Genomic DNA, 25,641 nt, shown 5'->3' on the forward strand with positions numbered 1-25,641 from the left:
GCCGTGTGTTCGGGTCGCAGTGGGCGGAGCCCACCATAGTAACATAGTAACATAGGGTTAGGGTAGGGTTAGGGTTAGGGTGAAGCTTGACCTTTTGTTGATCTCTTAAACATTTTTATGAAAAGCGTATTTTAGTTTTTATCAGTATATTATTGATGGCTCGTTGATAATCCTAAAATGCTTATATTATTTGTTTGATGATGACACATGCTCAATATATGACAGTATTTACATTCATTTGTCTTTAGAATATACAATTTAATATTACGTTTTTGAAGTAAGTTTCATAACCGAGCCATAACTAAGTAGAACTTCGACGACTTAGAAATAGTTGTTGCTTGCTATAGAAAAAGTTTCGCTGCCTTAATGCTATTTTTCTAATATACAACGAATGCTTTTGTATCAAATACATTTATATTTACAATTCGTCATGTCTGATCGGTTCTTTTATAGTGGTATCTATAGGAATGGCTTCTAATTTTTGATCTGACGATGAAGTAATAAAAGGCGCTGGTGAGGGTAACTTTACTTTACGGTTCGGATATAATGCATATACATCGTTTCCTTGAATTTCCAACGCTCCCCGATAGCCTCCATACGCTTTTGAAATTCCAACGTCAATCAATACAATTTTTCCTCCACATCTTGTGCGAATAATTCCATCTCGTTGAACAGTATGGCCCATTACCATACGGTTTGCTTGAAGAAAGTCTAAAGCATCGTCTATCAAATCACATGCTTCTTGTTCATCATCCAATGCATAACCTCTGTACCAAGTTGGACCTGATCCACTGTAAATTCCATCCTCGTTACCGTGACGTCCTCTCGACTCCATATAAGTCACAATACTCTCATGCGTTCGGTCGTTAATCCAGTCAAGGCCGAATTCGCTGTAATAGGGTGTAATACCTCCATGACAGAACACAGTGGATCCTACTTTGGCAGTCATGTTGAGTGTGATTAGGTATTCGCCGATAAATCCATCGGCTGCAAACGCTTTTCGTCGAGCTTCGACACTACCAAATGTTGCGACATCGCTCTCGCGAACATAGCGCCAATCACCAATGAGGTTCATAATCTCATGGTTACCGAGTAACGGAATAACAAGGCCGCCTTGGTAGGGAGCTTCTTCTCGGAGGTCTTGCAAGAGTCGGTAAAGCTTAATAGTATCTGGTCCTCTATCTACAACGTCGCCCTGAAACACAGCCAAATATGCGTACTAAGCTTATCATTCCCCCTTTTTATATTGTGTTAAATATATGGAACCTTACAGTCTGAACAAAAATAGCGTCGCCACCAATCCAATGGTGTTCCTTATCAATGAGTTTTGCAAACTTTAAGATTTCTAGTGTGTTTGGTAAATCGCCATGCAAATCGCCCAAAGCGACTATCCGTCTGTTTCCCACATTTGTTACAGTTGCTGTTACTAGGGTCAAAAATGACAGCAATAGATTGGTATAAAGAAGCATCTACTTTTACAGGTTAGAATATCAAGACAAAGAAAAGGGTATTGGCAATAATCCATCTCATCAGAATATCTTATTTTTTGGGGGCGGGAGGATTGGGACAGTGAGCAATTTTCATCAAAGTTGTCTTTATAGGCCTATTCAGAAACAAAAAGACATGGCTAAAAATGGCAACGAAGATCATCAGAAAATTATAAAGCCAGCGGTGAAACCGTATATTTGTGCTGATCCATTACCAGCAGCTGAATAATTCTGTTTACTAAACAACCCTGTAAAGTTGGTATTGTCTACAAATAATTCCATCTCTGCTAATTGAGTTGATATACGCACTGTAAGAGGAAAGCACATAGCATCAGTGGCAGTTACTAAAGATATAAGTTTCGCTGTCATTTGTTTAATGAATGCTTTATTTTTTTTCGTTGGAAAACGATGATTTCGGTACATTATAAAGTTAACTTGGTGAAGTAGAGCGTGTACGAGAAATCCAGCCACCAGTGATACTTAATTTGCCGAACTTTTTATCTACATTGCTGCTATTAACAGTACTATTATTACTACTGGCTTGATCCTCTTCCTGATCTTCATCACTGGTATTGCTACTGATTTTCATTAATCCTTTCAATCCTGAAGTCTTTTTGAGCTTATCCTCTGGTCGTACAACTGCTACAGGGACAGGTGAATGTTGAAGGCAGTATTTCGAAACGCTGTTGAGTAACATGCCTTTGAACTCGGAAAGTCCTCTCGTTCCAACAATCAACAGTGAGGGCTGATACATTGAAATCATATGCTGAATAGTCTCTTGAACCTTGCCGATTACAAATTCAATGATGACTCTAATCTGATAGACATGAGATGTGTCAGTTTCAACATGCTATCAACTCTCTTTTATAATTTTGTTTAAGCAAAATCAACCTTTTTATCCTCTTCACTCTTCTTCATAATCCGTTCCATTACTTGGTTTGCTTTTTCTCTTGATTGTTTTGCTTCATGTTCTAACAGACTAGTGATGTCACCTTTTTTGTCTATTCAAACAATCGGTTACCCTCCAACATACTACATTTTTTCTCTTTTTCATTCCCCCCCGGGTGCACCGTTATATTTACCATTCATATCAACTGTAACTACCCTTAATACAATGAGCTCGTCTCCATCATCCATAATTTCCTAAAAAACGAACAATACACGTAATTCAATATTTTACCTTTTTCTTCACAGCAAATCGAGCCATTCATAAAACGTCATCAAGGTCCGTAATACTTTACATCATTTGCCCATGCGAGGGCGTATTCACTATAATTGGCCAAGTCTGTTGCGACCATAAATGTTCTTGAACGCCTTGTACGTTTATATCCTGGCGATTTCCCTCTTAATGTGAATGAATAATTTGGCAAGTCTTTATCTGTCATAGTATCAAAAGACACCACTCGAACAAAATTCTCTTTTGCTTCCGTTGTCATTTTTGTGCTGTATAATGTATTCTTGAGTTTTTCTTGGCGAATAAACCAAAACCAAAAGTGGTCGAAAAAGCTGGTATTATGAGTAAAATAAGAGAGAAAGAAGAGAAAGAAGAAAAAATTGAAAAATTACGAAAAATTTCACAGCCCAGTTGCTTTTTAACTGACACCGAAAAAAACTGGCCCTATAATTGAAAATGCACGTTCCTAACATTTTATACTTATAAGCTTCGTTTGGACGAATCACTACTTATATTTGGACGGTTCTATGATGTATTACTGCTACTCTACTTTGATTTGAATCGTGTATCAAGCGCTTTGAAGACCAATATAGAAAGGGTTGGGTGGATAGAAAAAATTCATGCAATCAGCTTTTTTATTTAAAATGCCTGGACACAGTGCTTTAACTCATTAAATCAAGCTGCTCTAATTGGTTGGGATCACACTGGTGGCACGAACACGTCATTTAAATTTCAAATGCTGTTTCCCAACTTCTTTGCTCCTTTCTTTCCAAATTCACTTGTATAAACATCTTTTATTATGGTAACGGCGAATTGTTATCACAGGAACATACAATGTTTTCAACTATGTTACTTATACTATAAAATTCTTATGTTTTCTTTATTTAGGAGGAAGATTACGACGTTGTTGTTTTAGGTACTGGTTTGACCGAATGTATTTTGTCAGGCCTTCTTTCTGTTGAGGGCAAGAAGGTTCTTCATATGGATCGAAATGATTATTATGGTGGTGAATCTGCCTCTTTGAATTTAACACAAGTAAAGTATTGGTAATACATTTGTCTATGTACAGAGGGAAGAAGCTCATTGAATTTTCTGCTCATCACTTTTATTTTTGACATTCGAACACCTTTTCTCAACTTGTATTGCCATCTCACAAAAAAACAACAGTTTTACAGCAAGTTCAGATCTGGAGAGAAACCTCCTGAAAGCTTAGGTCACGATCGTGATTGGAATATTGACTTGATTCCCAAGTTTATGATGGCCAATGGCGAGATTGTTCGTTTCTTAACGCACACCGACGTTACAAAATACCTTGAACTTAAACAGATTGCTGGCTCCTATGTTTTCAGTAACGGCAAAGTCAGCAAAGTTCCATCCAACGCTGCCGAAGCTATCTCTTCCTCCTTGATCGGCTTTTTCGAAAAGCGTCGTTTGAAGAATTTCCTTCAATGGTGTGAAGCTTATAAGGATAACGATCCCAAAACACATCAAAGTATCGATATTGATCGTAATACAGTAGCCGAAATGTATAAAAAGTTCGGTTTGGACAAAGGAACCCAAGAATTCATTGGCCACGCTATGGCTTTGCATTTGGATGATTCTTATCTTAACCAACCAGCCCGTGATACCGTCGAAAAGGTCAGATTGTATGCTGCTTCAGTACTTCGTTATGGTAAATCACCCTATATCTATCCTTTATACGGTCTTGGTGACTTGCCTCAAGCTTTTGCTAGGTAAGAATAGCATCTAAACAAAGAAATAAAGAAAGGGAGGATGGTTCAAGCAGCATAAGCAAAACGCACGAGGCTTTGCTTTGCCCCTTTATTGACAACCTTGCTAAACACTTTTTTGCGATCTATAGACTTTCTGCAGTTTATGGTGGTACCTACATGTTGAATACCGATGTTAAGGAAATCCTCTATAACGAACAAGGAGAGGTTACGGGTGTGCAGACAAGCGAAGGCGTTGCCAAAACCAAGATGGTCATCTGTGACCCTTCTTACGCCACTTCCAAAGTCAAAAAAGTCGGTTCCGTCGTTCGTGCTATTTGTATTTTAGATCACCCTATTCCCAGTACTAATAACAGCGACTCTTGTCAAATTGTTATTCCTCAAAGCCAAGTGGGACGTAAGCACGATATCTACATTGCCTGCGTCAGTGATGCACATATGGTTGCTGCTAAGGGCCATTACTTGGCTATTGTGTCCACCATCGTTGAAACTTCTAACCCTACTGAAGAAATCATTCCAGGTTTGAAGCTTTTGGGTGATATCAAAGAAAAGTAAGTAGTAGTAGACCTTATGGCTATAGATCTAGAATAAAAAAGAGTAGAGAGCAAGATTAAGGAAAAACTAACATTCTCTTCCAAATATCCCTTAGGTTTATTTCGGAGTCACCATTAGAAGTCCCTGTTGATGACGGTAAGCAGGATCATGTATATGTTTCTCGTTCTTACGATGCTACATCCCATTTTGAAACTGTATGTGACGATGTTCACGATATCTGGCGTCGTATCACTGGTGGACCTTTGGAATTCAAGAAGAAGCCCGCTCAAGAAGCACAATAAGCTTAGCCAAGGACCTGATCAATGTCCAAATAATTTCAACATACAGGCATTTGCTTTTTTAATTTTCCATATTCTTTCAAGTCTAATAAATTAATACATGACTTCTATAATATTCATTCTGATGGAGCTTGTTCATCTAAATTTTCGCCTGTTAGAACTGATGTCATTTTACATCTACCTTTAGTTTACGTAATTTATGGTAAAATATGCGGAACCGGTTTTCTTGCAATATGTTTATACATTGTACGATATTCTCAGGCCGATGCTTGTTATCTCTTGAAGTTTAGTATAATCAACTTCTCCATTTTTCCATCTTCTGAACTTGGAGAAAATATATTCTCCGAAATACTCACTTCTCTTGAGCAATACAACTCCACAGCGACCTCATCAATTTCTTTCCATCAGTCATGAAATAATTGTAGTTTTTGCCCAGAATACAGTTAACGCATTCTACTTATTTATCTGAAGCGAAAAGAAATCGTTGAGAACTTCGTTCAAAAAACTCTAGTCTTCTTGAACTTTCTTTTTAGAGCAAAAAATAAAAACGGCTCATTGAACGTCACTCATGTTTTAACTTTCTTCCATGCAATTTTATAGTTCCAGTCGGGGGCGGGTTATGGAATCTCCGGATGATTATAAATACTTTGGAGATTTCTCTTAAGGATTTATTTTCTCTTTTTGCGATTCTTTGCGTGGAAAAAAAAAGAAAGATAACCAGAATGGCCTCTTATTCTAAAGCTTGCTGCGAACTTCCTCCTGTTGTTTCCGACTATGAAAAGACGGGTGAAATGGAGAAATATGATGGTCTTGATATCTATACAGTTGGCCCCAAAGTAAGTGAAAGATTGGTTAAAGGGTCGAGGCGGCAACAAAATTCTAACAGATCAAAACATTGCAAACACGCGTTTGCGAGATGAGATACTGTGGTACTGACAAAGTCTTTCAATTATTGATCATTTAGGATGCCAAAAAAGCTGTCTTAGTTATCTACGATATCTTTGGTTACCAGTAAAGTTATTGAAATGTCACAGATTTTGCATACTTGTGGAGGCATTGAATTTTCTAACTTTTTAATTATCTTGGTAGTCCTAACGCCTACCAGTTCTGCGATATTTTGGCAAAGTCTTGCAAATGGAGGGTTATTATGCCTGACTTGTTACATGGTGATTATGCCACTATGGAATTGCTAGGCAAAGGCAAAGAACTTATGGCATGGCTTGATAGAGTGGGCACACTCGAAGTTGTAAGTAATAATAGCGTTTGAATGGTTTTTGCTAAACAGTGTGGAATAAAGGCAAAAGAAAAACGGTGGATGTATATTCAGATAAACCGTCTTCGTTAATAGACTTGGCTAGAAAAAGTATTTACTCATAGTCATGTTGGTTCTTACAAACTTAGGTTACCCCCGATATTCAACGTTCTGAAAAGTATTTGAAGGAAGCTGGTGTAGATGCTTGCACCTTGGTAGGCTTCTGCTGGGGCGCCAAGATCGCTGTTCAGTTAACTTCTCTCAATCCTTTCTTTGTTGGTGCCTCTTTGATTCATCCTTCTTTTGTTGATGTTAAGGATGCTGAAAAAGCCGGTGCCCCTATCCTCGCTATACCATCCAAAGATGAACCCGATATGACTGAGTACATGGAGGTTCTATACAAGAAGCCATTTGGCAAGCAATGTAAGCATGTACGTTTTGACGATATGCAACATGGTTTCTGTGCTGCTCGTGGTGACTACAATGACAAATTGAATGCCCAAAGAGCTAATGAAGCCATCCGATTGACCGCTGATTTCTATACTGAGTGCTTTAACGCTCCTGCCTCTTCTTTGTAATTACACGGACATAATGTTTTATAAAAACTTTTTGCTACCTTATTGAAGGAACAAATAGGGTAATTAAATTATTTGTTTGAATCTTTCCATTCAATTTTAAAAACACTGCTCCTTTTTTTTCCCGTTTGTTTAGTTTTTTTTTTTTTTTTTTTTTTTTTTTCTAAATCAAAAGGATTGGAAGCCTAGTATGTTGAGTTTTATTAAAAAGCGTATCGATGCTAAAGAGAATATCAACCAGTGATATCCAAGTAAAGTTTATGATGGTTACAGTTTGGATTTTTGTGGAGCTAGTGAACTGAAATAGTGTGCCTTGAATTCACCTTCAGTTGCCATTCTTGCTTCGTCATTATTAGGTTCACATAGAACCACTCTTTGAAGTAATGAGTCGGCACGAATGCCGTCTAGTTTTGTATCTTTTGCGTCCATATTTCTCCAAGCCCATGCATGGCTATATTCGGTATCTCTACCTTCCACTATTTCTCTTATTTTGAAACCAATGACAGGAATAAACCTATGAAAAGACAGTAATGTGAGTCGGACAAAGGTGATACGAAGGATGTAGAAAGGCGTATAAGCTTACTTCATTGCGTGTCCAGAATCGCCACATGCAACAATCATATTTTTGAATTGAGGATGTGGTCCAATAACAAAATCCCCATCGATAGAGTCAGAATACCTTCATTTCAATATGGTTAGAAATTGTGCTTGATCTAGATCTTTCAGGTTATCATATAGTATTATTTACCAGCACATTCTCGCAAACGTTATATCAAGATTTGTCGTTTCGGGTAAAAAGTGATCCAAAAACTCACGAAATTCACGTAGAGTAGAAATAGGGATGGTATCTGTTGCGTTTGTTACTTGTGTCCGAGGTACCGAAACTTGATCCTCTACCCGAGGATGTAGATACCTTTTATTGTTGAAAAAAAAGCAAAACATACAAACGTTAGGCTCGTTCACAATGGCAATATGATTACGAATTCAATTTGAGCTCCTACCCGCTATGATGTCTTCCCACCTTCAACTTTCCATCAGCATTGCAAGGGAATCCATAAAACCCTGTGTTTGATATATCTCCTAACCATACAGGAAGTTTTTCCCATAACCGACGAAGGTTCTCAGGTGGTTGAAAATGAATAACTTGTTGACCTGTTGCAACAACCTGGTTATGCATATCCACGAGTCCAGCTGTCCATGATCCTGTGGTTAGCAGCACTAGATCACCATAGTGTGTTTGCCCATCTTTTGTCTTTATGCCCACCACTGTATTAGGATTTTTTGTATCGCAGTGCACTTTATCCAGACACCCTTTTTGTTCTCCTATAACAAATTGAACGCCTTCTTCAATACATTTATTATAAATGTGCTTCACAGCCTCCGACGAGTTACACCATCCTAAGTGTCATAGGGTTGTTCTACTTTAGTATCCTCATGTATAACCACTTCAGACCCATCCTCGCCTGAGCAAGTGTTCATTTATCGTTCAGTTACATTACCTCCGGCTTTGTTCAAATAGCCTGTGTTATAACCCTTCTTGACAGCCTTTTCAAAGGCGGGAAATCTCTCTATAATCTCCTCTGGACATTTGTACTCTTCTATAAAATGACCATATCCAGCCTCACGAATATTGCGAATTGAATTCCTTTCAAAGTCTGAGAGTTTGTCTTTACCGCTCAATAATAAAACGCCGTTCTGATGAAATACAGGTTCTAAATTTTTCTTAGCTCTTTCTTTATTCCATTGATCCCACAATCCAAAGGCCTCCACTGCCAAATGCATATACAGTGTATCATTAGCATAGTCCATGCGTACAATTTTATTGATATCTATAGTATAGATACAAGTAAGTATTCGACTGTTTCTATTATACAAACAGTTCCATTCATTTTCGCTTTACCTGTCGAGGCAGCATCGGGACTTGGAATTGGTTGTCTATCAAAAACAGTGATCTGATATTGCTTTTTCAAAGCAAGAGCATAAGCAGTTGATAGACCGAAACAGCCGCCGCCAACCACAATAATTTTTGATCCAGGTGAAGGAGGTGTATATCTATCTGCTGTTACAGTCATATTCGTATTTTAATGGAAAGCTATTCTAGCAAGCAATGAATGATATGGTTGATAACTATAATGCCAAAAAGATAAAAAAAAAAATAAAAAAAAAAATAAGGAACAGAAAAAAAAGAAAAACTATCTAGTAAGATGGAAATCTCTTGCTAATTAGTTTTCCTATTTTCTGAAAAACTAAAGCTAAAGATATAGATTATCAGATCAACTTCATTTTCTATTTGACAATTAATTTTCTATGGTTAACGAAGCCATTCACCGAGCTATGGAAGTCTCAATTTTCCCGCCGTCTGCGAAGGATAGAGAAGCACAAGAGTTACACAGCGGCATTCTTGAGAGGCCATGGTTGGGTCAGGTTAGACTGAACATTAATTTTGAATTACAGTTGTGCCTCAATATATCTTTTGCAGAACATGAGGAGTAAAAACTCAACGAATCACTATGAAAAAGACGAACATCTTGTATATATATGTTATATTGAAGAGACATTTACGACAGTATCTTGACGATTCATTTCCTAAAGAAAAAATAAACAAAAAAAGTCCTGCGACGATGCTGCAATTGCAACAGTTCAGCTTTCATTGAGAGTAAAATTACATACAGTGTCGGAACGACATGCCCTCAGCATCATATACGTCAATTCTACAGTAGCATATATTCTGCCAACAATACAGTGGCAGGGAAAGGTAGATGAACTAGTAACAACTTATAACAAACACCTGTTACGCGTGCAAAGAGCACTCTACATATGTCGAAAAAAGGATTTAGCAAATGATGCATACAAAAACGGGCTGCTAGACGGTATAATGCGATGTAGGGTTTGTGGTTGGAGATCTCTTTATGATATAGTTGTCCCTCTTGGTCTACGGTATATCCAAAGGAAAAGTTGACAGTTTATTTGAAGGTGCCCAGTAACTATTTTGATTTGGCTATTGCAGCTGTGTAGTTTGTTTGCTGCCAAATTTCGACAAAATCAGAAATGTTTGTGCCATTTTTGAGTGACATCAAAATGATTCACGGGATCTTTTGTACATTACAAGCTGGAGTGGCATGAATCGTTCTGTATTCATATACCTACTTAATCTCCTGCAAGCAGCAAGTGATATGTTGTGTGTTCCACGATTAAGCAAACAATGAAGTGTTGTATCTTTTGCTAATCAGTAATAATTTAGTATGAGTGCAGGATCGAAAAACTCCCAATCAGCGCTAAAGCATTGATTCTGTTTTTTTTTTTCTTTTTTTTTTTAAAGAAATTGGTAAAATCACACTTCCCTATCTGTTATCTCTCATTTTCGTTCTTTTTCTTCGATACCTTTTTGATCCTTTTTTCTAATCTCTTTTTCTTTTCCTTTCTTTTACTTCCTCTTCTCACTTTTTGTAAAATGGCATTTGCACAGCAGCAAAGAAAACCAGCTTATCGATCTTTAAATAACACAGCTTCATTGTCGTCCGAAGATTTTTCCGATAGCCTCAGTGCTACTGAGTTATCGTCTTCAGTGCAACCAGCCCATCATCGTCGCCACCTTCTGCTTCCATCAGCGGACTCTGATACGGATTGGCATGTTATAAGCTCAGCTTTACCTTCATCTTCATCACCTACTGCAACCACCTTCTCCACAAAGAGTTCAGAATCAGCCCAGCTATCGCCTTCCTCCGAAACAGTTGACTCTGCCTCATATCATCGTCATCGTATTGCAATATCAGATACGGAAGAAGAACAAGAGTTAGAAAGCTATTCCGATTTAGATAATAATGGATTTAATGCTACAACTTCTACTACATTCTTGCCATCTCATGACGGAACAGGAACATTTCTCATAGACGATTACTCTGATCTAAACACCATCACTAGTGCAAGTGTCATAGCATCCGAGGATGATGAGGCCGACGACAGTGGAGGAAGTAGTTCATCCTCACAGAACGAGTTCACAAGAGCAGTCAACAGATTGCAATTTTATTTTACGGAAGATGAATATGACTCTTCAGAGGCAGGAGGAGGAGGTAGTCGTAAAGAGAAAAAGAGCTTTATAGATATAACAAAGCCGTATGGTGGAATCAAACCACCTTCATTTGTGCTGTCCGCTACAACTACTGCTAACTCACGAGCAGCTGCATTACAAGATGACAACCAGAATGCACTGGATGAAATACCCCATTTTCAACCTACAACGGCTGGTATGGGCTCGCAAGAATTAACACTAGGAATGCTATCAGATGAGTGTTTGAAAGATGCCACATTTTTGTCAGATGCAAATAATCGTACCACCACAGTCACTGTCACCCATACAAATGCAATACGAACAATGAATCGTTACGAAATTCTAAGTAATAAAAAGAATGCTCGTACAAGTATTAGTATAGTCAGCAGCAGCAGTGGCAGTAAGTATCGAAAATATAACAACACCTCAAGAAGACGGAAGAATCTTGATAGGTAACAATCTATAAATGATAAAAAATGAATCATTATCTCGCCATTCTTTGATTTCTTATGTAATCTTTATTTTGATAAATGCATAGCATCCCTATTCATCATCCTGGTAGCGGGCTTGAATCTTCAGCATCAGCTGCTTTCTTATCACTCGTCTGGAACAGTTTACGGCGACTGACAAATCACTTGTTGGAAAACGATGCTAATACAATGGATACTTGGAGCACTCTAGTATCTGAAGCGGTTTTCGAAGGTTGTATGCCCTTCAATTCACCGTTATATATGGAAATTGACAACGGTATTACTGCTAGTACTGCTGGTGCTCATACCGCAGCTACTGCAGCACCTTCCTATTCATATTTTGCTATATAAAGATGACTTTACTCTCAATGTAACACTAGAAAACCCACTATACATCAATATAACCTCATTATCATAAGCATAAAGAAAGCATACACAAACCCCTTTTTGTCACGTCACATGGATCAATTTCATTATCGCACACATTGCATATGATTTACATCACCAACATCATTACTATCTATCATGCACAAGGTCCGATACCTTCTTCTTTCGCCCACCCCCAACTCCTTGCACGCATGAATACACTACTCAGAGGCTAATATGCATTTAAACTGATGAAGTTTTCTCATGTTTCGGTGTGTTGTTTGTTATTTTGCAGAATTTTAAGTTTTTTGAAAAAGAATAATAGACAGACGAAAATCACAAAATAGGAATGATGATAATCATTTGAAAACTATAATCGAACCTATTAGCACGACCTTTATTATCCAGCGTAAAGCAAGCCTTCAGGGGTGTATTAAAAGTGCAGAAGAACAACCCTTCTTGTTTCTCTCGAAATAAATTTATCCAAAGTAGATTCGAGAGGCTACTTTAACCAATGACTTTGTTTGCTAAGCCGTTCCAACGTCTTTTAAACTTTTAATATCCTTGCGGTGAGAGAATACTTTAAAGGCTGTGTTTCAAAAAAAAAAAATACAGTGTTTTAGCTTCAACTTTACACTTTATACAAATTTTATTGGACAATATATATATTCAATTTAGATAATTTTAAATTACTTTAGGATGAAATAATATAATGTTCTTGGACGATTCATTGAATAAATAATTGGAGACATTATTTTGAAGGTCAGTGGACATTTTCAATTGATAGTGGCATTACGTTAAAGTACTACGAGACGTACTGAGTATTTTAGTGTGACACGCTTATCAGCAATAGATACAGGGTTGTGGTTTACGAGACTTTATTCAGGGATCATATGAATTGATCTACGCGTTAAACTGATCCCAGACACGTTCTTCCGCCACGTAGATAACGGTTGTTGTTGTCAATCGTAATAAAAAAAATAGATGTTGTCAAATTCGAAGCATTTAGACGTCTTTTCTTTGACTTTTCATCATCTTCTTCTATACTTTCTTTCCTCATCCTGACAGCTATTACTTACCATGTACAAAGCCATAATCTTGCAAAAAATTAAATTGGTGGCAGAAGCCCATAAGAATAAAGTCAAAGATAAGTCCTTCCGTAAGTAACATATCATCGCGCTGCCACAAATAGATTATAGTGGGAATCCTCAATTCATGTTTCGTATGACTAGTAAGCATCGAGTGCAAGGATTGCAAAACACGCGGACATTTCAACAAGGCATACCATGAATGCAAGTTTTACAAAGCAGTTTCTGCGCGTGATGGTAAGTATCATGCTCTCACTGCAAGACAAGTTTATGTTTGCTTAACGGAAATTTACTTAGAAGTAGCGGCAAGAAACATAAGCAATCAGCTACAATCGAGGAAGAAAAAAAGCAAGCAAAGAGAAAGAAGAAGCAAACATATCAGTTGTGACTTAAAGGGTCATTCTACTTCTCGTTCCCTCGAATGAAAAAGTTGCCAAAGGTTATACAGCCCAACTCGAACAATTCTGCAAAGTCTTCAACTTCAAAAAGTTTGGCTTTAAGAGGTAAAACCTATAGAAGAACTTTTTCAGCAAAATTATCCCTAATAGTAACCACACCCGTATCTTTGCTTGTGTCATAGTATAACCGCTTTGAAGGAAAGTTCTGATGTAATGTTTCGAAACATGGTTAGGTCGGACGGTTTACTGTAGACTTTTTGTTCAGCCGCAAAAAAAACAAAAGAAGACATGACCATTCATAATCACACCTTGACTTTGCAAGATTTTTCTCATGACGAAGTACAAGACAATTTCAGACCCGCTTTCCTTGATCCAGGGCGAAGATCTGTCTTCACAACGACAATCGGACTAGATCATAAGAAACATTAAGTACGCAGCTGCTCTACCAAGGAATATTATCATATGACCAGAAGTACCAGACACGCTGCAAAGCTGGAAAAGAAGAAAGCAGGCACAATTAAAATGATCGAAAGTGGCATACCAACCGCCAAAAACTTCTATCATCAAACAACATGACCATCATGTACAATATATATTGCAGCACTTCGAAGCCTTGTTCTCTTTTTACGGCGAAAGAGCTGCTGAAGACATATTTTGTCTATACCACGGTCAGGAGCGTGCTGCCAACAACATGGTCAATTTACTTATTAATGGAACCACAAAGTACAATAAGCAATTGAGGTTGAAGAAGAAGAAAGATCGAAGAAGCAGATGCGAGAAAAGTGAGCGATGTTCTCGCTAAGAAAGATAGGTAAGGTTTTCAAATGATAAGCAATTCATCCACTATTCGCAGAAATATTGATAGAACTCATGCTTTCTACAGCAATTCCCTGTAGAGCAAGTGGAAGCCTGAACCCTTTAGTGTAGGCGACACTAAAAATATCCCCTTGATTGTAATGGCATGTTCGGGAAGACTGCAATGCCCATCAAAGGCCATAAAACTGGTGTCGTGGGAGTCCTTTGGCGTGCCTTGAAGCGAAGAGAGGCTGCTGGCGATTTACTGACGATAACAATTGATGAATACAAAACCTCTCGAATATGCAATAATTGTCGTTCCAATAATCTTGAAGCATTGAAGACTGTTCCCGGCCAAAGTATCCTTGCCTGCAAAATCTGTTCGATACTTTGGAACCGGGACGTCAACGCTGCTAAAAACATGTTGGCAATTAGCGTTTCGATCTAGAAGTTAACGGGAAGACCTGCGGAGTTTTCTAGAAAACCACAGTTCCCCGCAAGCACGAAGCTGGTTTGATTTTTACAGGTAAGCGTCTCAATTTTATGTAGTTCGATCTTGAAACTGTAACTTAATCGTCTCAAAAATTTATTTCTTTCGTCTATTTATATTGCGGCTTCGCCTAAACCCAAGGCTAGAAAACTGTATTGACGCTTCTCGCTAACTCGCTTTTTGTTATTCCTCTAATTTGTCTCGGATTCACTGTTGTAAAAGCCGTCCAATCAGGTAATTTTCCCCTTAATTTTTTTTTTCTTTTAGTTTGAGCGACGTCGTTATTTGTCGACATCAGGTTTTATAAGAAGGGTTTTTTAGAGACGTTTTTCAGCAATCCTTTTTCTTCCTTACCTTCTTCCATTCTCTTTCTTACATCAAAAAAAGTAACAAATCTGGTTTTTTTTTAAAAAAAAGAGCTGAGTATGAACCTCCAGAATACAAGTGCAGCAAATCAATCAATGAAACGCAAAACAATGGACGACGTGGATTGTCTCACATCTCAAACGGTAAACTAAAAAGCCATAATTTCATGCAATATGTACACAAACATATGAAAAATGTTTGCCTTACCAGTATGTGCATATGCTCAAACGTTCTTTCTAAGGTCCAATGAAAGCTAACCAAATAACATATATAGGATGCTTCTGTTACAGCTGTTAAGCGAATGCATATACCAATGAATACACCTTCTATATCAGAAGCCTCAACAGCATCATCAGTTTTGGCCACGCCCGCCGAAGACCTTCTTATGAATGATTTGACAGATTCTGAAATGCCTTTCATGTTACAACAGCCTTCATTCACAAAGCCTATTGCTTCAACCAGTAATGACTCTGCAGCAGGTGTGGAGTCTTTTTCACCTATTGCTCGACCTCCCACTCCACAATTAGGCATGACTTTGTCTCATTATGATGCTTCTACAGGCTCCTATATGTCGTCTCAGTTAAACTCAAACTATGAAGTCAAAAGTCCTATATGTACTGGCATGATACCTGTCTATCGTCCCCCTTTTGAGCGGTGGGGATCTTGTTTGATCTAGATCACCCGTTAACAGTTTCCGATAGGTCTAGTTATATATAGATATCTCTTATTTTTATTTATTTATTTTATTTTTTTATTTAACAAAGTCTTTGTCATTCTTTGGATGATGGATATTTTCTGTTCTATTGATTTATTGTGTAAGTGAGCCCAATACTTATCGAAATAGACCTAAAAAAAAGAAAACGCGTCAAAATAAACGAACCTCGACCATTTCTTCACCTTCGGTCCACAACATTCGGGACAATTCGACTAAAAAATTTGTGTTCTGAAAAACGAAACTCTCCCAACTGCTAATTGTGAGATTCAACATGGATTTATTAAAAATCCACTGATTAGTACTATTATATTAACATATGTATGCGAAATGTTTGATAAAGAGGAATACTACTAAGTGATGTTAAAAGTGAATTTATAGACTCCCAAAAAAGTAAAAAAAAAAAAAGACATAAATATTGATGCTTAAATTCAAGACGGTCGTTGTCGTTAGCCTAATAAAGAATTCTACTCTGTGTTCATTGGGATATTACTGCAGTTTGCCTTCATTTTTGTTCCAGAAACTTTTCTGATCGTAAAGAAGCACTATCAACTTCTAAATGTTGATCGCTGCTGTTAAACTTACCAAGTTGATAATTGTTTGTAGCGCCAAATTGTTGACGAGCTCTTCCAATTTCTTCACGATAGCTCTAGAGATATTCATCATATTTAAAATTTGTCACAATAACAGAACCGTGGAATACAAGTTCCATTTCCTCTAGGGACAAGCCTCTCGGTTCAAGAGCAAAGAGGAACATCCAGGCCAACATGATGAGACCGATAATGCCATAGACGATATATGTAGCATAAGTGATACTGTCCATCAGAATAGATGCAATCTGTCCCACCAAGATGTTACCAACCCAAAGAATAGCCGATGCCAGAGCAAAACCCTTACTGCGGATGCGAAGAGGGAAAATTTCTTGGAAAGTATCATTGGAGAAAATATGGGTCCTTTTCATACTGTCTTCTAATGGACTCCATTTTGAATCATCGACTTGAATTTTGTTACCTGCTATGTAAATCCAAGCGACAGGTGCTCAAGTGGTAACATAGAAAGCGACAAAAATAAAGATGAAAGCAATCACTGCACAATCAGCAGCAGGATTTTTACTCATATTGATGACATGACTCGATTGCTCTTCATTCCATTCTGTATACCCTAGTCCACCATAGAGACCAGCCATGATAAAGAAGCCACAGCACATACCGATGGAACCGATTACCATGAGCTTAACACGGCCTACTTTATCCACAAGATACATGCCTGGTACATAAAAGATGACCATGACGGCATAATCAATACCATTGACCAACAGAGAGAGATGCTTTAAGACCAGCTTGTTGAAACATGAAAGCAGCACAGTACATGATGACATTGGCGCCTGTTAATTGTTGAAAAATAGCTACAGAGCAACCTACCGACAGCACATGACGGTTGCGAGGATCTTTGACCATACGAACGTACGAGTCAACGGCCACATTATTTTCTAGTTGTATATTGTCGTTGATTTCGTTAAATTCTTGCAGCACGCAAAGGTGGTTACGATTGGCGTTTCCGTGAACCTTGGCCAACACATCAAGAGTATCTTCTGTACGTCCCTTTTCAATCAACCAACGGGGTGAGCGAGGTAAAATAAACGGGCAAGCTGCTAATAGAATGGCAGGAATAGTTTGGACCAAGTATGGAATCCGCCAAGACCAATCACTTTGGACGTACATGGTACCGTAATCTAGCCAAGCCGAAATGAGCATACCCGCGTCAATCATAAGCTGTTGGAAACCAGTCAGTCGACCACAAATCTCTTTTGGAGCCAACTCGGCATTATACATGGGAACTAAATAAATGAGTATACATGGATCAAATAGTGACCAGTATCTCATGTTACCTTCCCTACCCTTCAGTCTCATGATTACAGAAGAAGCCTTACACAAAACAGAGCATGCGCCTACAGAAATACCAGATACGAATCAGTCCACCAACTGCATTGCAATATTATGTGAAGCGCATTGAAGTACGCCGCCTACGATAAAAATGAGGGCGAAACCATAGATACTGTCACGACGACCCCATCGATCAGAAAAGATACCGGCTGCCAAACAGCCAAAGACAGCACCACATCCCATGAGTGAGTTTAGGGCACCTTTGATAGCTGGTGTCAGTGGTTTAAAATAATCTTGAAATTGTGGCATAGCCATAACGCCACTTGTTACACCGAAATCGTCTGGATGGAAGTATGTTGTTCAAATATGTGTTTGAGCATCTGTCAATTGAACCAGTGCAATAAGAAAACCTCAACTTACAACCAAATAGGAAACCACCGAGCTGTAAATGCAGTAATTCTAAAAAGGGGTATAAAAACCGGCGTATATATGTTTAAAGGATGTCAGTAAAGTCAAAACTCTGCCCTTCTGCCATTTCATTCATTATGTAGGACTTCCTACTCGATCAATAGATACTAATGCTATACTAATATTAAACAGAGAAGAAATTCATCACGAATGCACTGAATTGAAAAAAAGATGCAGTAAACAGCATGTTGATGTTTCTTTACATAGGTCTATCTATCTGAATACACATATGTATGTTTTATTTTGTTTTTTTGGTGTAAGAACAACCTTATTATATAATTTCTCCATTTGGACACCCAGTACACACTACTTTTAATTAAGGTTCCCGAAACCCACGACACTACATCATTGTCATAAATTTAGGTTTGGATCATGAATTACAATCGCAATAATAAAGCGTGGAAAAGATTTAGCTAAGCCAATAACCAACGCTTCCATCTTTGGTTCATTGAATTTCCTCACACCATCGTTCGTCCTTCTACTGAAGAGATTTAGTTTGATTTTTTCAAAAAAGTATATATCCCCATTAAGAATTCGGCTTTTATACTTAATGTCCTTTGCACACAGATGATTAGCCTTAATAATTGTTAACCATAGAAATAGGGCTTCTTCGTTGTACGAGTGAAATAAGATGGCTTCTTTTTATTTCTGTAGCCGTATCAGTCAAGACATAGAATCTTAGCATCAAGACCATAGGCATACTCCTGATTCTTTCTAGTAACAACCTTGACTGAAGTTAACTTGGCATGGTAGATCTGAAGTCATTCTCTTTTGGCTGCATAAATTAGGGTTGCTTCCCCCCACATTACTGATTGAGTACCGCATCAATGTCATTTGCTGATCCGCTAGGCTTTTGAATTCACTACAAACGGCCTCTACTTTTGAATTGAAATTGAGAATGGGCTTAAACAATGAAATGGCGAGCTTTCAAAAATTATCCATCAGTCGTGCTTAGCACTTGTATATTTTTGAAGAATAATTCTTTTCAAAAATATGTATTTCGAAAGCGTCGAAGCTGTTGATACCGTACAGTTTGTTTACAATAAAAATGCATCAACAAAAATCCTAACGGTGAATCTCAAGAAGACACAACTGTCTAAGTTGATATCACCAAATTAAATAGAAAACAGACAAAGAGAACTTTCTATACTGTTTCTGAAATCAATCGTTCTCATCAATCCCTTTGTTCTGTTGAAGTTGATTAAAGAACGAACGTTGCAGCTTTTACAAAAATTAAGACATAGGCAGTTCAACAGTGTTTTTCGTTCACCGTTATCAAAACTCTTTTTCAATGAGCTTTCAATAATTGTTCTTAAAAGCTGAGCAATCCTCAAAGGCCATTCCTGTTTCGTTTCGCAGTATAACAATAAATTATATTTTCCATGTGAAGCCCTTATTCTCATTCAACCATATATTTACTTGGCAGCTGTAAGTTGTATAGTCTTCCTTTGCATACTAGTGCCATTAGCAAAACATAGGTCGTTACATTTAAGTCAAGGCTTCCCGAAAAGCAAGATTCAAAGAGACATATGAACCCGTTGCAAGTTACATACGATGCAACAACCAAATCTCTCGCTATATTAACCGATATTCTTTTGATTCGACGAGAGACATAAATAATAAAAGTAAAATCCTTATCAAGGTAGAAAATCAAAAGAATAAATTCCCAAATGCTTATAATATCGTTATCATATCAAAAATGAAGCTAGATTTTCATCAGACTAAGGAATATTAATAGTAATCTATTTGGTAAAGTATCCATATTAAGTACTTGTTTTAATAATATCCATTGTCATTATCGCTTTCCTCCTCATCACTACTAAGCGCTGCTGTTGCCCTAGATTGATAAATGGACTTTTTGGGCGCTGTCTTTCGATCTTCATCATCGTCTTCAGATTTATCAGCTGGAACTGCACCATATGTAGCCAATAAAGCACGAAGGCTCTTTGTTGTCATTTTCATGCCGCCAAACTGAACTGCTCCCACTAAATTTGCTTTTATATCTCCATCTCCATAGATCAATAACGTTGGAACGTTGAAATCAGGATAATTTGGTATACATTGATCGCTGACGATTTTAAGAAACTTGGTCGCTTTAAATTGTTGTGCTAATTCTGATAAACAACGATTCATTAATTTACACACTGGGATACTATAACACGAGAGAATAGGTTACTGCTGTGCTGGAGGAGTCAAAGCATGAAATATCAGCTTTGCATTAACCTACTAGTCTTTATACAAATGAACAACAACATAACACTCCTTGCTGGCCTCAGTTACTTCTTTAATGAATTCAGGTTTTGATATCTCGGTCACCTCTCCGTATTTTTCTTTAACTGCTTGTGCTTTCATTTCCATCATACGTTTATATCTAAACAAAACATTTTGATTGATGGAAAAGATGAGTCCTTTTCCGCAAACCTTTGCCTTTTACTTGCCCCTTCGTTTCTCGATTTGGTTTACCTATATTCGTTCAATATTTGGTCATCTTCCAAGTCTTCTAATTCGTCCAACTCATCAAGTTCCTTATTTTCTAAGCTATTTAACTTGGCTTCTCTAGCTTTCACCATTTCAACAAAAGCATCTTCGAGGTCATCATCTCTTTTTTCGTCTTTGGGTGGGAGAATTCCTTTAGCACGTAAAATATCGTTCCTATCTCAGAGGATCTATCAATTCTTTTCGCTGTTCCAGATAGAGTATCCACAGGTTAATTTACCATTCTGTATCAGCGTTGGGATCGTCCATTACGTTTTTTTAATCGAATCGATCTTGCCGTTTTAGAAAAAGCGAGGTTTATTACAAAGAATAGCAGTTGGTTCACTCGTCAGAAAAGGAAATGCGCGGATTCTGAAAGCGAAAAAAAAAACCAATAATCAAATAATATCAACAGTACTTGAAAGTACGTACTTACTGTTAAAAGAGAATAATAGTAGTAGTAGTAACAGACTTGGAAGTTTTCTGCTAGAACTTCGCCTGTATTAACAGTTGTTCTTTCAGTGCCAGATTTATGATTTGGTAAGTCTATTTCACTTTTTTTCGAAACAAGTAAATAAAAATATGATTTGTATAAAATATATAATTGCTTAGTTGTAGAGAAGATTGCTCAGTATCTCTGATCGACGTAATCAAAAGGAGGCCGATTGTTATCGTACACGAGGTTCAAAAAACCGGTCAAAAAAGGTACGATCAAAAATGAAGGTTTCTCTTAAGCTTTGCTATTTCCTGAATTGATCATGAGGATAGAACGCTCTGTTGTTCGTAGGTATTCGTTTCTGATGTGCGGGGCATTAAGTATTAAGTTAGGCGTGGGGCACAAATTTGTGCATATTTTCCGAAAGTGTAAGGAAGACCCACATTATTGTAAGCGTTATATGAAGTTGTTTAATATTGATAAATCGATGGGACAAGTATATCCTGCGATTACACAGTTTAATAAATCGCCAGGCGTCGCTAAACGAAGAAGTAAAAAGACTGAATCCAATAATGATATCTTGGAACTTATAGCTCATACATAATTCATTAGATAATAATGCTGGGTTTATCAATCCTCATCTCGATTCAGAGTGAATGGTGTGCTTACAGGAAAATATTATGAGAGATTCAGTTGCGAGTACTGTAGGAACTCTTGAGATACGCTGAAACGCCGAGAAACAGAACAGAAAGCTGAAATACCGCTGTATCGATCAACACAATGCTGTCGAATGTCATGCTAAAAGTCAGTCTCAAGATAGAACCTCGCCGAAGTGAAGGAAGGGAACTTGAACTTTAGAAGCCGACCATTTCAACATTTCCGAGGCGCTTATCACGAGTGTTCATTGGAAGGGCGTCTCTAGAAAAACGTACTATTACAGATGATAATGAAGAACACTGATCTCCGAGATGGTTAATTGCTTCCAATCTAAAGCACAGGTGTACTTACCGACAATAAATGCTGATAACAATTCTATCCGAAAAAAAGCAGCTTCGAAGGTTTGAACAAACGTAAACTACATCCTTTTTTATTGATAGTCTTTGAATTGACAGAAATTATATCACTGAAAATTCGCGAAATTACTTAACATTGCAGATGAAGAAGAGCGCCGATAAGTTAGATTCTAGAAAGGGTTCATAGTATATTAACTCAACTTAATAGGGCGAATTTTAAAGAATGCATTTGATCGTTCAGTTTTTGAAGGCTATATGCGGGTCCTTCAATTTCATATCATATTGTTGCACTGTTTTTGCGCTTAACTTTAAATTTACATTAATTTAACAAAGGATACCAAGCTTAGTTTTTGGGATTATACCTTTTCTGTCAACATGCTTTCTACTTCATCTGAAGAACAATAAAGACACTTAAGTTCATAGTCATCGACTTACAACAGTTATAATCTTTAATTAAGCAAATACAACACGTACTAGATGCAGTCTGTTAGTGTTAGTTTATCTTCTTTCAACTCGAGCCGTTTCATTTGGAGTTTTTCTTTCCAGTAGTTTTTGGCTTCTTTGGACGGCATTAGATAATATTATCAAGCAGAAAGAAAAGAATAATGGGTAAAAAAGGCCACTCCATAAACACACAACATTTGATAAATAAGATCATAGAAGATTAGATGACAAGTCATAACTCAATATATCTTTACTTGAAGAAAATTTATGCAGCAATGTTATTGCCAGAGATTATCAGAGATGTGTATTTGAAAAGAATAATTAGTCACACATCGGTGAGGCGTGGGACATGGAAAGGGCAAAGACAATCTCTGTGATGGATAATTAATCTAAGGCGGCCGCTTCCCGCAAGAGCTATGAAGAAGACAGGCTCAACGGAATAACATTGTGGAGTTTACTGAAAGTGTCCGAATTTTAGAAATATGTAGTCGGAAATTATTCACGAATTGTTTAAATTTGCTTAATGGATAAATCCAATTTTTATTTGAAAACGTCTGAATTTAAACCGAAAGACTGTAGCACCATTTAAATTTCAGGTATGTAAATTAGCTTATTGACATTTTCGGCTTTGTATAAAAGCATAATTCAGATCTCATGAGTAATGTAAGTGCAGAATGTCGCTAAGAAATGGATGGATTGAACCTTCTTCCTAAAGTTTTGACACCTTGGATATTCATTTTTTTTTTTTTTTTTTTAGTTTAATTCAATACCTCCTACGCCAAAAAGGAAAAGTAGTCTGTACTCTGCGACATCAGCTACGTCGTCAAATCGTTCTTTTGTGGGCTCGGTCTACGATCGAACGAAAAACGCTGCTATAGGCAGATCAAGTAATATAGGAAGAAGTATGCAGCAACAACAGAATTCAGGAGAAGGTGGAGGTGGAGGTGGAGGAGCCATAAGAAACCTCTTTCAATCAATCTATCTCAATCGGAGCAACAGTAATAACAGCACTAATACTAACAACGAACAGCAGCAGCAACATCGTACAGATACGAATGATGATTTATCCTCTCCTTTAACGACATCCGAATACTTTAAGCGGTATGAATTAATGACAGAGTATATCAACCTGAGGAATCCAAACCATTGTCCTTTAGGCATATATGTATTACCGTCAGAAGAGAATTTTTATGAATGGTACGGCATCATCTTTGTACATAAAGGGTACTATCGATCAGGCGCGTTTAAATTCATCATTGATATACCACATGAATACCCCAATAAAGGACCTTCAATCCGATTCTTGAATGACATGTTTCATCCTCTCGTGGATACTAATGGAGCAGTCAATATATCACAGCAATTTCCTGTGTGGCGGCCATATCAGGATTACATCTTCCACCTTCTGCATTATGTGAAAAGCATGTTTAAAAAAGCGGTATTGGAAAAAGTAAAGGAAAAACATAGCTATAACAAAGAGGCTTACCGATTATACAAGCTGGATAAGAGTGTTTTTGCAAAATTGTCATATCAATGCGCACAGCTATCTATATCAGATACCTATTTATACGATACATATCCGATTCAATTTTCACCGTTAAGCGATGCAAAATTCGGTAAGCTTATAATCAAACGTCAAAGAATGCTAATTCTTCTATTGACTAGTCTGTTTGGATTTTTTCCTTAGATGAGTTAAAAGCTTTAATGCTACGTAGTGCTCTTGTAAGCGAAGAATAAAATGCAATAGATCAATAGTTAATAGACATTTAAGTTCGACGCTCACTCATTTATTACTTTTTCTCGTTGTTATTTACTCACATAGAGACCTGATGAAATATTACCAAAAACAGAAAACGGCATGTATTCGTCAGAAAATGCAGCTCCAGAAGAAGAAGCGGATGCAGATGTGGGAATAAGAGATGCCTTATCAAATAACTCATAATATCGGAAGACGCAAAGTCTTGTCATTAATTGCACAATCATGCAAATATCATATATTAATGTATAAATGCTCATATTCATATAGAAACACCTTTGTTACTTTGTACTTATATTAATTTCCATGCGTTTATAAAGCCTTCTGAAGCTCACATTTAGTAATATATCATATTATTCACAACTTATTGTGTATTGGATGCTTTAAGATATTTGCACCTCAGTTGCTATTGATGCAGTATCTTGATGATCCCGAAGATAAAACTATATTCAGACTACTATGCGCCACGGTTCGGCAAAAGACATTGTTTCAGATCGTCCCACAAGTGTCTGAAAAGTGTTAACTGTCATGAATTATTTTAGACTCTAAGCTGTCAGCATTTGTTAGAATTATGTAGTTTGAGGTAAGAAGGATTCTTTACTATGTCTTAAGTTTTATCTGCACAACAGACCCTGTAAAGTAGCAATATGCAGTATTAATCAAGTCTTTTGGGTGCGTAACGTCCTCCTTCGTCCTCTTCTGCCTTTTTGTAAAGTTTCATAGGCTACCTAACATCAACTTCTGCGACATAAATAAAAATTTAACCTTCCAAATCTGCATTTTCTGTTGCTAAAGCTTTGGACCAGGCTCAAACAAGCGACATCGTTATTGGGAAGTAAAAAAAGAAGAGGAAGCGAAAGGCGCCTTCGTCTGTTGTAATGTGAACTGTGTTTCTGCAGGTACCATAAAGCCATGAAATTTAGTGATGCACTTTCAGCCGTAACGATTGATTATTCTAAGCTCTCTTTTAAATAATCAGCTTGAATATTTTATGCGTTTAATACGCGTAGAATCAATGCAATACTGAGCGATGAAATAGCCTCGCAGCAAAATTTCTTAAGTGAAGAGTTGAATAGGCAGTAGGGGAAGCTACAGTATTTCAAGTTAGATATTAGACGATTGGTAAATTTAATCAGAAGGTTGCCATTTGGACGTTATCAATCCTTCTATTTAGACAGTATCCTGCTTTTTTAGGGATGCTCTGAATCTCATAAATTGTCGTGCCTGTGGATAAAGTCGCTGATATTCAGATACAAGGTGTTTAGCTTCCGTTTTGTCTTTTACTGAACTTTTTCTTTCATCTCAGAAAATGCCTCCCTCCCTGTCAAAAAAAGTTAAGACAACTATTCGTAGACTGGCTTTATGCATTCGCAACCATCAAT

The 25,641-nt window shown here is 37.4% G+C and overlaps 14 protein-coding genes across 14 annotated transcripts; 9 read left to right on the forward strand and 5 right to left on the reverse strand.

The window, feature by feature from the left end:
• Positions 1–175: 175 nt before the first annotated feature.
• On the reverse strand, positions 176–1,693 carry BDF20DRAFT_609853 (Metallo-dependent phosphatase-like protein). The gene is made up of 3 exons (XM_053075868.1): positions 1,272–1,693; positions 411–1,195; positions 176–341 (listed from the first exon to the last, which is right to left on the reverse strand). Exons 1-2 carry the CDS (start codon positions 1,467–1,469, stop codon positions 419–421), a joined length of 975 nt encoding a protein of 324 aa, XP_052934962.1. The 5' UTR covers positions 1,470–1,693; the 3' UTR covers positions 176–341; positions 411–418.
• On the reverse strand, positions 1,605–3,257 carry BDF20DRAFT_879005 (uncharacterized protein). Its single transcript, XM_053081530.1, has 4 exons — positions 2,729–3,257; positions 2,570–2,630; positions 2,379–2,488; positions 1,605–2,304 (listed from the first exon to the last, which is right to left on the reverse strand). Exons 1-4 carry the CDS (start codon positions 2,921–2,923, stop codon positions 1,918–1,920), a joined length of 753 nt encoding a protein of 250 aa, XP_052934963.1. The 5' UTR covers positions 2,924–3,257; the 3' UTR covers positions 1,605–1,917.
• Positions 3,258–3,642: 385 nt separating this feature from the next.
• Positions 3,643–5,227, forward strand: BDF20DRAFT_822471 (GDP dissociation inhibitor; the record flags this gene model as incomplete). The annotated part of the gene is made up of 4 exons (XM_053077700.1): positions 3,643–3,696; positions 3,829–4,394; positions 4,523–4,942; positions 5,041–5,227. 4 exons carry the CDS (start codon positions 3,643–3,645, stop codon positions 5,225–5,227), a joined length of 1,227 nt encoding a protein of 408 aa, XP_052934964.1.
• A 586-nt stretch (positions 5,228–5,813) lies between these two features.
• Positions 5,814–7,163, forward strand: BDF20DRAFT_879013 (Alpha/Beta hydrolase protein). The gene is made up of 4 exons (XM_053081531.1): positions 5,814–6,060; positions 6,189–6,235; positions 6,314–6,470; positions 6,626–7,163. Exons 1-4 carry the CDS (start codon positions 5,857–5,859, stop codon positions 7,052–7,054), a joined length of 837 nt encoding a protein of 278 aa, XP_052934965.1. The 5' UTR covers positions 5,814–5,856; the 3' UTR covers positions 7,055–7,163.
• A 71-nt stretch (positions 7,164–7,234) lies between these two features.
• BDF20DRAFT_879017 (FAD dependent oxidoreductase) lies at positions 7,235–9,242 on the reverse strand. The gene is made up of 6 exons (XM_053081532.1): positions 8,952–9,242; positions 8,551–8,880; positions 8,053–8,449; positions 7,800–7,964; positions 7,635–7,730; positions 7,235–7,565 (listed from the first exon to the last, which is right to left on the reverse strand). Exons 1-6 carry the CDS (start codon positions 9,121–9,123, stop codon positions 7,319–7,321), a joined length of 1,407 nt encoding a protein of 468 aa, XP_052934966.1. The 5' UTR covers positions 9,124–9,242; the 3' UTR covers positions 7,235–7,318.
• Positions 9,223–10,174, forward strand: BDF20DRAFT_988964 (uncharacterized protein; the record flags this gene model as incomplete). The annotated part of the gene is made up of 3 exons (XM_053085286.1): positions 9,223–9,475; positions 9,663–9,938; positions 10,067–10,174. Exons 1-3 carry the CDS (start codon positions 9,359–9,361, stop codon positions 10,172–10,174), a joined length of 501 nt encoding a protein of 166 aa, XP_052934967.1. The 5' UTR covers positions 9,223–9,358.
• Positions 10,175–10,502: 328 nt separating this feature from the next.
• On the forward strand, positions 10,503–11,920 carry BDF20DRAFT_836882 (uncharacterized protein; the record flags this gene model as incomplete). Its single annotated transcript, XM_053078994.1, has 2 exons — positions 10,503–11,551; positions 11,638–11,920. 2 exons carry the CDS (start codon positions 10,503–10,505, stop codon positions 11,918–11,920), a joined length of 1,332 nt encoding a protein of 443 aa, XP_052934968.1.
• A 1,002-nt stretch (positions 11,921–12,922) lies between these two features.
• BDF20DRAFT_879022 (uncharacterized protein) lies at positions 12,923–13,419 on the forward strand (the record flags this gene model as incomplete). Its single annotated transcript, XM_053081533.1, has 3 exons — positions 12,923–13,094; positions 13,168–13,260; positions 13,321–13,419. Coding segments are annotated over exons 1-3 (271 nt in total), but the record flags the coding sequence as incomplete, so codon positions are not given.
• A 289-nt stretch (positions 13,420–13,708) lies between these two features.
• On the forward strand, positions 13,709–14,024 carry BDF20DRAFT_879024 (uncharacterized protein; the record flags this gene model as incomplete). Its single annotated transcript, XM_053081534.1, has 2 exons — positions 13,709–13,808; positions 13,872–14,024. Coding segments are annotated over 2 exons (226 nt in total), but the record flags the coding sequence as incomplete, so codon positions are not given.
• Positions 13,850–14,186, forward strand: BDF20DRAFT_879027 (uncharacterized protein). Its single transcript, XM_053081535.1, has one exon. The coding sequence runs from the start codon at positions 13,994–13,996 to the stop codon at positions 14,159–14,161; it is 168 nt and encodes a 55-aa protein (XP_052934971.1). The 5' UTR covers positions 13,850–13,993; the 3' UTR covers positions 14,162–14,186.
• Positions 14,187–15,193: 1,007 nt separating this feature from the next.
• BDF20DRAFT_879031 (uncharacterized protein) lies at positions 15,194–16,227 on the forward strand. The gene is made up of 2 exons (XM_053081536.1): positions 15,194–15,215; positions 15,314–16,227. The coding sequence occupies exon 2, from the start codon at positions 15,374–15,376 to the stop codon at positions 15,746–15,748; it is 375 nt and encodes a 124-aa protein (XP_052934972.1). The 5' UTR covers positions 15,194–15,215; positions 15,314–15,373; the 3' UTR covers positions 15,749–16,227.
• Positions 16,150–17,982, reverse strand: BDF20DRAFT_995096 (uncharacterized protein; the record flags this gene model as incomplete). The annotated part of the gene is made up of 6 exons (XM_053085404.1): positions 16,150–16,705; positions 16,796–16,822; positions 16,898–17,050; positions 17,097–17,621; positions 17,673–17,677; positions 17,768–17,982. 6 exons carry the CDS (start codon positions 17,980–17,982, stop codon positions 16,434–16,436), a joined length of 1,197 nt encoding a protein of 398 aa, XP_052934973.1. The 3' UTR covers positions 16,150–16,433.
• Positions 17,983–19,911: 1,929 nt separating this feature from the next.
• BDF20DRAFT_914413 (thioredoxin-like protein) lies at positions 19,912–20,880 on the reverse strand (the record flags this gene model as incomplete). Its single annotated transcript, XM_053084183.1, has 4 exons — positions 19,912–20,287; positions 20,363–20,506; positions 20,599–20,787; positions 20,852–20,880. The coding sequence occupies 4 exons, from the start codon at positions 20,878–20,880 to the stop codon at positions 19,912–19,914; spliced, it is 738 nt and encodes a 245-aa protein (XP_052934974.1).
• A 2,202-nt stretch (positions 20,881–23,082) lies between these two features.
• On the forward strand, positions 23,083–24,594 carry BDF20DRAFT_879048 (ubiquitin-conjugating enzyme/RWD-like protein). The gene is made up of 4 exons (XM_053081537.1): positions 23,083–23,166; positions 23,261–24,119; positions 24,191–24,225; positions 24,326–24,594. Exons 1-4 carry the CDS (start codon positions 23,158–23,160, stop codon positions 24,443–24,445), a joined length of 1,023 nt encoding a protein of 340 aa, XP_052934975.1. The 5' UTR covers positions 23,083–23,157; the 3' UTR covers positions 24,446–24,594.
• The last annotated feature ends 1,047 nt before the right edge of the window (positions 24,595–25,641 follow it).

The sequence above is a fragment of the Mycotypha africana genome (assembly GCF_025528875.1).
Source record: "Mycotypha africana strain NRRL 2978 chromosome Unknown BDF20scaffold_7, whole genome shotgun sequence".
Taxonomy (NCBI): domain Eukaryota; kingdom Fungi; phylum Mucoromycota; class Mucoromycetes; order Mucorales; family Mycotyphaceae; genus Mycotypha; species Mycotypha africana.

What these genes read in the sequence shown, in the direction of transcription:
- BDF20DRAFT_609853 (XM_053075868.1), bottom strand. Translation starts at nt 1,469, where the DNA reads ATGCTTCTTTATACCAATCTATTGCTGTCATTTTTGACCCTAGTAACA. An exon ending in ACGCTATTTTTGTTCAGACT is followed by an intron (nt 1,196 to 1,271) that starts GTAAGGTTCCAT and finishes GCTGTGTTTCAG; the next exon opens with GGCGACGTTGTAGATAGAGG.
- BDF20DRAFT_879005 (XM_053081530.1), bottom strand. Translation starts at nt 2,923, where the DNA reads ATGACAACGGAAGCAAAAGAGAATTTTGTTCGAGTGGTGTCTTTTGAT. An exon ending in AGTTACAGTTGATATGAATG is followed by an intron (nt 2,489 to 2,569) that starts GTAAATATAACG and finishes TTGTTTGAATAG; the next exon opens with ACAAAAAAGGTGACATCACT. An exon ending in AGAGTGAAGAGGATAAAAAG is followed by an intron (nt 2,305 to 2,378) that starts GTTGATTTTGCT and finishes CATGTCTATCAG; the next exon opens with ATTAGAGTCATCATTGAATT.
- BDF20DRAFT_879013 (XM_053081531.1), top strand. Translation starts at nt 5,857, where the DNA reads ATGATTATAAATACTTTGGAGATTTCTCTTAAGGATTTATTTTCTCTT. An exon ending in TCTATACAGTTGGCCCCAAA is followed by an intron (nt 6,061 to 6,188) that starts GTAAGTGAAAGA and finishes TTGATCATTTAG; the next exon opens with GATGCCAAAAAAGCTGTCTT. An exon ending in GAGTGGGCACACTCGAAGTT is followed by an intron (nt 6,471 to 6,625) that starts GTAAGTAATAAT and finishes TTACAAACTTAG; the next exon opens with GTTACCCCCGATATTCAACG.
- BDF20DRAFT_879017 (XM_053081532.1), bottom strand. Translation starts at nt 9,123, where the DNA reads ATGACTGTAACAGCAGATAGATATACACCTCCTTCACCTGGATCAAAA. An exon ending in TCCCGATGCTGCCTCGACAG is followed by an intron (nt 8,881 to 8,951) that starts GTAAAGCGAAAA and finishes TCTATACTATAG; the next exon opens with ATATCAATAAAATTGTACGC. An exon ending in ACGTTTGCGAGAATGTGCTG is followed by an intron (nt 7,731 to 7,799) that starts GTAAATAATACT and finishes ATTGAAATGAAG; the next exon opens with GTATTCTGACTCTATCGATG.
- BDF20DRAFT_879027 (XM_053081535.1), top strand. Translation starts at nt 13,994, where the DNA reads ATGACCATCATGTACAATATATATTGCAGCACTTCGAAGCCTTGTTCT.
- BDF20DRAFT_879031 (XM_053081536.1), top strand. Translation starts at nt 15,374, where the DNA reads ATGCATATACCAATGAATACACCTTCTATATCAGAAGCCTCAACAGCA.
- BDF20DRAFT_879048 (XM_053081537.1), top strand. An exon ending in GTTAAGCGATGCAAAATTCG is followed by an intron (nt 24,120 to 24,190) that starts GTAAGCTTATAA and finishes TTTTTTCCTTAG; the next exon opens with ATGAGTTAAAAGCTTTAATG. An exon ending in TAATGCTACGTAGTGCTCTT is followed by an intron (nt 24,226 to 24,325) that starts GTAAGCGAAGAA and finishes TTACTCACATAG; the next exon opens with AGACCTGATGAAATATTACC.